General features: G+C 31.8%; 2 protein-coding genes across 2 annotated transcripts; both read left to right on the top strand.

The window, feature by feature from the left end:
• Positions 1 to 526: 526 nt before the first annotated feature.
• Positions 527 to 4,624, top strand: LOC108217131 (transcription factor DIVARICATA-like). Its single transcript, XM_017389980.1, has 4 exons — positions 527 to 906; positions 4,107 to 4,253; positions 4,356 to 4,443; positions 4,544 to 4,624. Exons 1-4 carry the CDS (start codon positions 527 to 529, stop codon positions 4,622 to 4,624), a joined length of 696 nt encoding a protein of 231 aa, XP_017245469.1.
• A 2,286-nt stretch (positions 4,625 to 6,910) lies between these two features.
• Positions 6,911 to 8,764, top strand: LOC108217130 (iridoid oxidase). The gene is made up of 2 exons (XM_017389979.2): positions 6,911 to 7,856; positions 8,150 to 8,764. The coding sequence occupies exons 1-2, from the start codon at positions 6,927 to 6,929 to the stop codon at positions 8,762 to 8,764; spliced, it is 1,545 nt and encodes a 514-aa protein (XP_017245468.1). The 5' UTR covers positions 6,911 to 6,926.
• The last annotated feature ends 4,394 nt before the right edge of the window (positions 8,765 to 13,158 follow it).

The raw sequence follows: 13,158 nt of genomic DNA, 5'->3' as shown, positions 1-13,158 counted from the left end.
TTTTCTTTCCCTTTCACACTACTTTTACTCCACCAACTCTCTTTTATATATTAAAAATCAATGGGTCCCACCACTTCACCCACTTTTCCTTCTCTTTTCCACTACTTTATACATATTTCTTAACCTCCGTGCCCAAACCCAATGTAAAGAATTGGGTGGGACAGAGGGAGTATGTTATTATTATAACTGAATAAAAGGTGAATTTTGATAGGGCGAACCGGGGAGGGAATAGGATTTAGGACTAAATAAGTAGATAACAATGTTGCACATTTTAAAAATCTTTTTTCAATTTAATGATGTAAGCATTTTATTTCACAATATTATATATACGTTTATATTAAAAAATAAAATTAACAGATTTAATTAATATATCTGTGAGGGGCGGTGGTGCTAACATCAGAATATTTGTTTATAATATCTGACTGACAGTAGAATACTAAATTATAATATCCGAATATCATCTGTGATTGATTTTTCAGTCTATAAATTGTTACTCGATCGCCACATCTCTTTCCAAGTGAGAAACATGGACAACTCATACATTCAAGAAATCCCTCCACATCAAAATGAAAATGATGTGTACACTGCAGATGGATGGACCTTCAAAGATGTTAAATTGTTTGAAACTATTATGTTAGACTTCGAAGAAAATGGTTCCTTGCAATTTTTTGAAAGGGTGGCACTTGTAATGCCATGGAAAACCATTGCATCTATCAAACTTCGGTATCAGACTTTAATGAATGAACTGAAATTGATAAGGTCATCAGATGTTAATTTTGAAGGTATTGTCATGGAGGATCCCCAGATGGATGAAGAAGATTCTGAAACAATCATGAAAGAGGAGCTTAAAGGCAAGACTCCCAGGCCAAAAAAAAGAGGGATACCATGGACAATAGAAGAACATAAGTAATTTTAAATTTCTAATATCAAATGTTCTATTGGACAGTAAAAATGTTTCCTTTTTTTCCTGTAAAACACGTTAAGTTTTGGGTTTAAAATGTGTGACGGGTCATTTTTGCGAGGATTAAAAACATACGGGAAAGGGGATTGGAAGAAGATATCACAGAATTTTGTGTCATCCAAAACCCCATCACAAGTTGCAAGTCATGCTCAAAAATTTGAACAGCGTATGCGCATAACCAGACTCCACCTGAGAAACGTAGGCAAACCATCAATGACATTCACTGTCTTTGCTGCAACTCAGGCCCATGCAAGCTTGTGTCCTCAGGGTCGTCTTCCACCTGATCTTCTTGCAACTCAAGCTGATTATGTGCTTCACTATTAATAAAACCTGTTGATCTATGTGGATGCTACAGTTTAAGGATTTCTACCTGGTCTATGTACTATGAACAGATGTATGTGTGTGTGTCCTTTGGGAACCTGTTTGTTTCTGTCTTATTTCCTCAAAAAATGGCCGCGGGTGTCATAAAATGTGAAAGTAATGCCCAGATAATAGAGTCAAAAAAAGGATCAGATCAGTGTTTTGTTGTTTAAACCCAACAAAACACTTCATAATTTTAACCTAACACAACCATAGACGATGTAGAGTTTTTTATGAATATCCTAATTGATATTCGATGTAGCGTTAATAAATGATATTCGAAGCCATTTTTTTGCATGTGATATTGAGGACACTAAGGATGAATATAGTGATAATGTAGGTCATAAGTTTCTATGAATTGAGCCATGTTGAAAAAATTGACTTTTTACTTCTTAAAGTATAAATAAAAATTTGAAATGTAATATTTATTAGAAGCATAATATATTTTTATTTGGTAAATTGTCATTTTTTAATACTTTTTTTTTTTGAAATATTGTTGTTTAGATATAATTTTTTTTTAAACATGTCAAAATTTGGTAACATATATATGTTATTTTTATAAATGAATAAAAGTTCTTGTGGATAGGGGAGCGAAGAGAGGGAGAAGGTTTTAACACTAAATATGTAGATTACCACATTTTTAAAAATCTATTTTCCATTAAACGATGTAAGCATTTTATTTCATAATATTATATATATGTGCACTTTAACACATTTAATTTATTTGTAAGACGGTGCTGACATTAGAATACTTATTTATAATATGCTACTGATACTAGAATACTTATTTATAATATCCGACTGACATCTGTGATGTTACATGGATCTTTTTGTTAATTGATTTTCCTGTCTATATAATGTCACTGGATCCCCACATCTCTTTCCGAGTGAGAAACATGGCCAATTCCTAAATTCAAGAAATCCCTCCACTTCAAAATGAAAATGATGTGTACACTGCTGGTTCCTTGCAATTTTTTGAAAGGGTGGCTCTTCTAATGCCACGGAAAACCATTGCATCTATCAAACTTCTGTATCAGACTTTAATGAACCAACTGGAATTGATAAGGTCGTCATCAGATGGTAATTCTGAAGATATTGTCATATAGGATCCCCAGGTGGATGAAGAAGATTCAGAAAATATCATGGCAGAGGAACTTAAAGGCAAGACTCCCAGGCCAAAGAAAAGAGGGATAGCATGGACAATAGAAGAACATTAGTTATTTTAATTTCTAATATCAAATGTTCTATTGCACAGTAAAAATGTTTACTTTTTTCCTGTAAAAGCACGTTAAGTTTTGGGGTGGAATGTGTGACAGGGCATTTTTGCGAGGATTAGAAGAAACATACAGGAAAGGAGATTGGAAGAAGATATCACAGAATTTCGTGTAATCGAAAACCCCATCATGAGTTGCAAGTCATGATCAAAAATTTGAAGAGTGTATGCACAACCAGACTCCACCTGAGAAACGTAGGCAAACCATCAATGAAATTCACTGTCTTTGCTGCAACTCAGGCCCATGCAAGCTTGTGTCCTCAGGGTCGTCTTCCACCTGATCTTCTTGCTACTCAAGCCGATTATCTGCTTCCCTATAAATAAAACCTGTTGATCTATGTGGATGCCACAATTTAAGGATTTCTACCTGGTCTATGTACTATGAACAGATGTATATGTGTGTGTCTTTTGGGAACCTGTCTGTTTCTGTCTTATTTCCTCAAAAAATGGCCGCTGGTCTCATAAAATGTGAAAGTAATGCCCAGATAATAGAGTAAAAAAAGGGCCCCAAATACTAGTTATTGACGCCCCATAATCTAGCATTTTCAATTGGCAATAAAAGGCCAGATCGTGTAGTGTTTTGTTCCCAAAAAAACACTACATAATTTTAACCTAACACAACGATAGACGATGTAGAGTTTTTTATAAATATCCTAAACAATATACGATGTAGCGTTAATAAATGATATTCGAAGCCATTTTTTTTGCATGTCATATTGAGGACATTAAGGATGGATATAGAGATAATGGGGCCAACACCCTGTTTCCTCGATCTGGTCACGAATGTTATAAATATATGTCATAAGTTTCTATGAATTGGGCCACGTTGAAGAAATTGACCTTTTCCTTTTTACAGTATAAATAAAAATTTTAAATGTATTATTTATTAGAAGCATAATATATTTTTATTTGGTACATTGTCAATTTTTAATATATATTTTTTGAAATATTGTTGTTTAGATATAAATTTTTTTAATAAACAAGTCAAAATTTGATAACATATATGTTATTATTATAAATGAATAAAAAGTCTTTTGGATAGGGGAGCCAAGAGAGGGAGAAGGCTTTAGGACTAAATATTAAATAAGTAGATTACCACATTTTTAAAAATCTATTTTCAAAACAGAGGGAGTATTATATATAGGTGCACATTAAAAAATAAAATTAATATATTTAATATATCTGTGGACGGTGCTGACGTTAGAATACTTATTTATAACTGATACTAGAATACTTATTTATAATATCCTGTGTGATGTTACATTGATCTTTTTGTTAATTGATTTTCCTGTCTATATATATAATGTCACTGGATAGCCACATCTTTTTCCCAGTGAGAAACATGGACAATTCCTACATTCAAGAAATCCCTGCACATTAAAATGAAAATGATTTGTCCACTGCTGGTTCCTTGCAATTTTTTGAAAGGGTGGCTCTTCTAATGCCATGGAAAACCATTGCATCTATCAAACTTCTGTATTAGACTTTAATGAACCAACTGAAATTGATAAGGTCACCAGATGGTAATTTTGAAGATATTGTCATGGAGGATCCCCAGGTGGATGAAGAAGATTCAGAAAATATCATGGCAGAGAAACTTAAAGGCAAGACTCCCACGCCAAAGAAAAGAGGGATACCATGGACAACAGAAGAACATAAGTAATTTGAAATTTCTAATATCAAATGTTCTATTGCACAGTAAAAATGTTTACTTTTTTTCCCTGTAAAACAGGTTAAGTTTTGGGTTGGAATGTGTGACAGGTCATTTTCTCCAGGATTAGAAACTTACGGGAAAGGGGATTGGAAGAAGATATCTCAGAATTTTGTGTCATTCAAAACCCCATCTCAAGTTACAAGTCATGCTCAAAAATTTGAACAGCCTATGCTCAACCAGACTCCACGTCGGAGGCAAACCATCAATGACATTCAATGTCTTTGCTGCAACTCAGGCCCATGCAAGCTTGTGTCCTCAGGGTCGTCTTCCACCTGATCTTCTTGGTACTCAAGACGATTATGTGCTTCACTACTAATAAAACCGGTTCATCTACCCTCTAGGTTGATGCCACAGTTTAAAGATTTCTACCTAGTCTTTTGGGGAACCTGTTTGTTTCTGTCTTATTTCCTCTGTCTAATTCCCTCAGAAATTTCTATGGATATGGTCCATGTCAAAGAAATGACTTTTTGCTTTTTGAAAAATATAAGCATATTATCTCAACCGATCTCAACTGGCAAAGAACTACTCCATATACTTAAATTTGACTATGTTTTGCGCAACATATGCAGCGCATGCAGCCTACCACCTTGGAATTGATTCATTGTAACTCAATAACATGAAGGTGCTAATTTGATTAATCTTCTTATATATAATATTTGTAATAAATTTTCGATTAATATTAAACTTCTATAAGATACAAATTTGATATGTACGTATCATTTTTAGCTATTTGACATATTTGCTATGTACATAAACAACACATCAAAAAAGTAATATTTTTTAAGTCTTCTGTGAATCAAAATCTGTTATCATCCCACAGTTACGGCCGAGCCGAGTTTTGTCCTCATGCTCCGATCTACTCCGTCATCGGAATTCCGATCCATCGAAGGTGATCCATGGGTTTTATTTTGGAAACGGTAGTATCATTCATTCAATTTATTTGTAGTCAAATTCTATCAATCTCTTTAAAAAGGTATGTCTTTTCTTGATGTTTGTTGTGTGTTTTGACTTGTTTTATTAGTTTTTGTATTTTGTAATGGTAGCACATATACATTATTGCATTTTTATTTCTTATCTCTTCTGATCAGAGGTTGTATATGCTTTTTCGGTGGACGAAATCATTAATTTGTAACTAATTAAGTTTGAATTTGTTCATATTAGTTTGTGAATCATGTTGACTTTTGTGGCCAATATTTTTCTAACATGTTTTCTTTTGGCGGACTTGTTGTGGTCGGCCAGAATATTGATCGAGAACAGGTCCGTTTTAATTTTCTGTATGTGTTATTGGTGTTCTTGATTGTGTGGATGTGTTTAGTGTGTGTTGATCTTATAGGTTCTCTGGGAACGCGATGATCCTATTTTCCACATTAAAAATTTTAGTTTTCAATTTGTTTTTAGGTGTGTATGTACGAATAGATTGTTGATTTGTATTGATTTTTGAACTGATTTTAAGTATGGTATAATTTTATATATATATAAAACTATATATACGAATAGTATATATGTTAGTGTGCAATAATTTTGGATATGAAGGAATCAAATTACCGAGTTATATTTCAAAAAGAATTAAGGCATATTAATTTATGTCAATTGATTTATATTAATAAGAATTTATTAGTTGCCATCATTGATGGCTTAACGTTCAAAGACTTTGTACCATTTTTTGGTGACCATATTTGGTGGTATATATTAATTTGGATCATCATGGGTTGTCATGTTTAGTGTGAAGAGGAAGTATTATCAGGAATGTATTCGATTAAAATTTTAATGAATTGTTTTTAACCTATGTATTTTAATATGGATTTTAATGAATTGTATGTGATTTTGATTATTTGTGGATTCTTCATAAAATGTCGCAGAGTTGATATAGATTTTTTTAGAATTTAAGCACAATCTTCAAAATCTCATGGAATTCTGTGAGATTTAAAAAAGAACTTAAAATACAATAAGAAATCCTACAAAATTCATCATTTTATGAAATCCAAAAAAATCCATAATTTCATCGAATTTTAATAGATTTTAAACAATCCCAATTGAATACTGTCGGATTTTAAAACATAATTTAAAATCGTAATTGAATATCACCAGATTTTGTAGCATAATTTAAAATGTCAATTAAATATCTCAAAATTTTAATGAATGTAAAACAATCCCAATTGAATACCATCCTATTTCATGAATTAAAAAAATCTTTTAAAATCTCAATCGAATATACCCCTTAACACACATACTAAAACTACAGCCATATATAGAAGAAGCCCAGAATTCAACAGAAAAATCTGAAAAGGATTAGAAATCCATCATTTTATATAATAAAAAAAATCCATCAGCATTTAAATATCATCGGATTTTAATGGATTGTTAACAATCTCAATTGAATATTCTCAGATTTTAAAGCATAATTTAAATTTTCAATTGAATATCTCAAGATTTTAATGGATTTTAAACAATCGCAATTGAATACTTTCAGATTTCATGAATTAAAAAAACTTTTAAAATCCCAAATTGAATATACCCCTTAACATCTTTAATGTTTTATATATAGTACACATATTAAAATTACAACCATATATTGAGGAAGCCCAGAAATCAGAAGAAAAAACTGAAAAGGATTAGAAATGGAGAGCACTAGTTCATTTACCTGGCTGACCGCTTCTCTTTTAGCTGCAATTGTTACTGTTATGCTGAAATGGATGCATGCAAGCTATTTTTCAACTAAACAGAAACCACCAGGTCCGCTAGCATGGCCCTTGATTGGGAATATTTTCGATCTCGGAAGCATGCCACACCACAACTTATACAAACTTCGGCCGAGATACGGACCTGTAATTTGGTTGAAGCTGGGTTTGGTCAATACCATGGTGATACAATCAGCCAAAGCTGCAGCCGATCTGTTCAAGAACCATGATGCTGCCTTCTCCGATCGTAAGGTCCCTGATGCACATACAGCCTGGGACTACTGCCAAGGGTCATTAGCCATGGGCAATTACGGTCCATATTGGCGCACAGTACGAAAGCTCTGCTCCATGGAGCTCCTAGTCAATAGACGAGTCAATGATTCAACTGAGATCCGGGAGAAGTGTGTTGATAAGCTGGTTTGCTGGATAGAACAGAGCATTGCATCTTCGCAAGTTGAGGGAAAATCAGGCGAGGTGGAACTGTCCGAACTCTTATTTCTCATGGCATTTAACGTGGTGGGCAACCTCATGCTTTCAAAAGATCTTCTGGATTTATCTTCCACTGAAGGACGAGAATTCTTCGATGCAATGAACCAAGTCACGAAATGGGCGGGGACACCTAACTTGGCAGACTTCCTGCCATTCTTGAAGCCATTTGATCCATTCAGAGTTAGAAAAAATATGGCTAAAGGCATGGGAGTCGCCATAAATATCGTAAGCAGCTTTTTGAAAGAAAGGGGTCATGAATCTATATCGACAGAGAAGGTGATGAAGAATAAGGACTTCTTGGATGTCCTCTTGGAGTATCAAGGTGACGGAAAAGAAGGACCTGACAAAATTTCTGAGAAGAATATAATTATCATCATACTGGTAATGAACAAAATCCTTTCACTTAAACTTTCTTTTTTTTCAATTGAATTCCTAGTTGGACACATAAAACAAGTATCGACAGCAATCAATGGATCTTTTGCACATACAATCAAGTTTAAAATGCCATCATTTGATTTCGGAAAGGAAATACGTACTATATATTTTTTTCAATTGGCGAGGGCTTGTTTCTTTTTTGTCTATGTGAATTATAACATTACGGTTTCATCACCTTAGTTAGGCTGCAGTAATTTGTCGATTATTGCATCAGTTATTGAGAGCCGGTAATTGTGCAGGAAATGTTTTTCGCTGGGTCAGAAACTACAAGCAGTAGCATAAAATGGGCAATGGCAGAGCTATTACGCAACCCTGAATCAATGAAGAAGGTCAAAGAAGAACTTGACAGTGTTATCATGCCTAACAAAAGGGTCATGGAGAGTGACATGGATAAACTACCCTATCTGCAAGCAGTAGTAAAGGAAAGCCTGAGACTACATCCGACAGTCCCTTTACTGCTCCCGCGAAATTCAATGGAAGACACCAATTTCATGGGGTATCACATACCCAAAAACACCCAAGTTTTTGTAAATGTGTGGGCAATCGGAAGGGACCCTGATGTATGGGAAGACCCCTTGTCTTTCAAGCCCGAAAGGTTTATAGGCTCGAACATCCATTACAAAGGGCAACACTATGAGTTGCTTCCGTTTGGGTCTGGGAGACGGATTTGTGTTGGAATGGCATTGGCTCACCGAGTTCTTCACCTCACTTTGGCCACCTTGCTTTGGACTTTCGACTGGGAGCTTGGCGACTCCCTTACTCCACAGACTATCAACATGGCAGAGAGGACTGGTATAACACTAAGAATGTCGGAACCTCTTAAAGCAATTCCTAGAAAAATTAATCGGACGTGATGGGCATTATGTGTTCAGAGAGACAATGAAGGTGATGCGGACATTTACACATTACAAGGCTGCTCTATTGTCAAGTATAATTTCAATTCGTAACTGGGATGTATTCGATTGAAATTTTAATGAAATATTTTTAAACTATGGATTTTAATTGATTGCATGTGATTTTGATTTTGTGCGAATTTTTGATAAAATATCGTAGAGTTCATATGGATTCTTTAGGATTTAAGCATGCTTCGAAATCTCATGAATTTTGACGGGATTTTTTTTTTTTTGACAATGCAGGCTTATATGCCTTACAACTTAGTATCTGTTCTAATAATTCTCGGGGTGAGCCAGAATCGAACCCGGGTGCCCCGGGTCAACAGAGGATAAACCCACCGCTGGGCTATCCAATCGTGCTCAATTTTGACGGGTTTTTAAAAAACATCGAGAAATCCCACAAAATCCATCATATTTATGGAAATTGAAAAAAATCCATGGGCATTTGAATACCATGATATTTTAATGGATTTTAAACAATATTAATTGGATATCATCGAATTATAAAACATAATTTAAAAACGTGATTAATACCACTAGATTTTATAGCATAACTTAAAATCCCAATTGAATACACCATGATTTTAATAGATTTTAAACAATCCCAATTGAATACCCTCAATTTTCATGAATACAAAAAATATCCTTTAAAATCCCATACTAATACACCTCCGTATATTTTGAAAAATTATATGGATTTTGAGATTTTAATAATTAATAGTAATTTTCAATTACTAATAGAGAGTTCTTGTTTCTATGTTTGAGGGATGAGGTGAAAGTAGCATAGATTTGGACGGGTTTTTTCGGACATTAAATTTTATTGTCTAAATTTCCGGAGACATTTTCATATTTTTCGGTTAGATAATAAGCTTTTTAAATGAAGAAAACTCCACGGAGTATTGTTGTATATCGATAAGATAGTTTAATTATTTGGTTTAATTATTGACAAGTATTCATATTCTATTCATGATAAGATAGTTTTGTAAATATGTAGTGCTAACTGCACAAAATTGGGAACAAAATTTTTCATAAAATGATATAAAAATTAATATGAGATGTTTTAATTGGTGGTATTTATATGAATAGGGCTTATTCCAATCAAAAATTAACACATGTCATTTTATGAAATATTTTAAGATATTATATTATATAAAAATAATAATAATTCAATTTATAATAGTGTGTCTTCACTTTAATTAGTAAATTTAATTTTTTATTAGCATATACAATACTTTTTGTCTCTCTCGGTTTTTAAAATTGAGGAGAGAGGGCTTGACGGGCATTAATATATTAAGTTTACTATGGATGGTTTCATAAATAATTTTCACTTTTTTCTATATAAAAATTTAATATTTAAATTATTTTATAAAAGGAAAAATATAAAATTAATTTATGAAACTATATTTAATAAACAGTAAACCGTGTGCTATGCAGTGAAAAAACGGTTGAAAAATGAGTGGAACTTATATAGTATAAATTTGACTTTTAAGTAATCACTACATACTCTTGTGTGTCATTAATTTTGTATAGAGTTAATTTTATAACTCATCATATTTGCCCTTTCGTTAAGATATACTTCATACTCATACTCCTGTGTCATTAATTTTGCATATTACATTCTATGCTACAATTCTAAAAATTATTAATTACAATATTGTTTTCAATTTTTTTAAAAGTTGTTGATTTAAAAGTTTAGTGAAATGGGTTTAAAATTAGCATAGTAATTTGTTCATAGAAATAAGTTTAAAAGCGCTTTTTCAAGTTTAGTGAAAAATGATCAGTGGGACGTACATAGTCCATTTCTAGTTATTCATAGAATTTAGTAAAATAGGTTTAAGATTATATAAAATGATGTAATAAAAATAAGGGGAAATGAATTTTTTTTTGTCACTCAACTTATAATTGTGTCTTTAAAAACTTACCACTAAACTAATTTTTTTTTATTTTACTCACTAATGTTAGGTTCATATTTTTGTTTGCCATGTTCGGATTCGATTATTAGTATTATATTAATTCTTTGTAGCATTATTAAAATAGATTGGTAGTTAGTATGTAATATTTTGGTAATCTGATATATGTCTATATCTTTATATATAGTACTTTTTATGTTCCCAAGGTCGTTTATCTTGCGTGATAAGAGTTTGACACGCATTTTATGGCTTCTAAAAGATATAGTTTCATAGATTATTCTATTTTTTTTCTTACGAATTAAAATTTAGCGTTTGAAACTATGTTTTGTAAAAGTCTTAAATTACGTGCTAAGTAGTAGAAAAAACGGTAAATAAATGAGAGGGACGGAGAGAGTAATAATAACATAAAATGATGCTTTACATAGGACAATCATCGAAGACTAAATTTTTCTCCCTATTTATTTATCTTTATCTTGAATATTGTAATAATATAAAGCTATAAAAAATTATGAGGGTAAATTTAAGAGAGATCTCAGGCAGAACTAGTCGATTGAAACTTTAATAGTGAAACATGTTCCATCGTATCACTCAATTAGACTTTATCTTATGAGGGAGAATGAATTGTTTGAAGTCATAGATTTCATATTGATGATTTAATAAATTTCTAGAATTTTAATTATGATTTTTCCCGATTTTAATTTTTTATCGGCTCATTTTATGTTATTATTTCTATATATAAAGATATAAACATACACCACGTCATCAAAATATTACATACTATCACTATGTATTAATGATGCTACAAAAAATTATTACAATGCTAGTAATCAAATCCGAACTCAAGTTAGTGGCAAAAAAGAAATTCAAACCTAACATTAGTCGGTAAAAGGAAAAAAAAATTGAGTGGTAAGTTTCTAGAAACACAATAAATTGGGTGACAAAAAAAATATTTTTCCCTAAAAATAAATATAATTTGTTAATACTCATTAGAATTCTGTATCACATCATGAAAACATAAACAAAACTTATAACATTTTAGTAATTATAAATTATCAATTACTAAAAATCTAATTTTTCTAAACATATATGAATGGAAACTAAATAATATGCTTTTAATTTGAAATATGTAAGAATTTAGGATTTAGTTACTAGATGGGGATTCTCTTACAAAGATCTCACATTACCAAGTGTCATACTCTCTCGGTTTTGCTTATTAGATGAGTCCCTAAAAAAATCATAGTATCATTCAATGTACCATCTTAACATCATATATATATATAACGTCTCTCTCTAAGTGTTCACCACCTTAACTTTGAGCACAACACAAATTATCTCCAAGTGTTCATCACACCATCATCAGCATAACAACTTTTCCTAACTACTATCAACAATATTTGTGACTATTCACCCACACCACAAATTCTCCTTAATACATTTTATTCACCAGAGCATACATTATTCTCAATATTTATCACACATCTTAATATTATATGGCACTTTTCATAAGTATATGAGCACCTTTTAGATTTATGAAAAAGATAGTAATCCATTTTATTATTTGTTTTTAAAAGAATTATACGGTCAAAATATCATTTATCAGTTCACACTTGTTCACATCTTTTCACTAACTATCTATAATTGTTCAAATTCACACTTTTCACTTCTCTTTACTAACTAACCCTGATTACCATTTTTATTCTGCTATATAAAAAGAATGAATGTTTGTAATTATTTATTCTTTTAAAATGTAATATCATATTAACTTACATGCAATAGTATTCAAACTTATTCATATCTCTTTGTAAAAAAATTCAATAACATCACAAACTAGCTATTTATCTATAATACACATAATGTTTCCGCGTTCCTTTAAATTTTGAAAGTATTAAGTATAGAAATGATGTCACACTCAATGGCCCTCACACTTGTACAAATTTTTTACAGACCCTGTCTATCCAATCTTTCACGCACACTCAACATGCGTAAATTACGGTCAATTCATAATACATACATATGATGTTCATCTTCTTTTTTGTCAATTTTCTTATCCTATACTATTCCTCCGCCACCTCTCTAATCACCCAAGAGTGAGTACCGAAAATAAATTGTATCTTAAAACCCAATAAGAAAATAACATGTGTTAATATAATATGTATCATTATAAGTGTGACGTAGGAAGATTCACTAATTAATGCATCTGGATCTAATGAAACTGATGGCGGCATCAGTAACTATGTAACAGATCAGTATGTGGATACTGAATCAGTATCAAGTATCATCCGTAGCTGGAGATTGAGTTTGATAGAGGATAAAAGAAGATTGATACTATATAGCTTATTTATAGGAAAGTATTTTATCATATTTATACATAGTAATAGATAAATACTGATAAAGAATATCTTGTGATTGATAGACGTAGATGTGAACTATATAAACACGGAGATT

This window comes from Daucus carota, chromosome 4 (genome assembly GCF_001625215.2).
Source record: "Daucus carota subsp. sativus chromosome 4, DH1 v3.0, whole genome shotgun sequence".
NCBI lineage: Eukaryota > Viridiplantae > Streptophyta > Magnoliopsida > Apiales > Apiaceae > Daucus > Daucus carota.
Note: the sequence above shows the minus strand (reverse complement) of the source record. Positions and strands in the feature narration are given on the sequence as shown.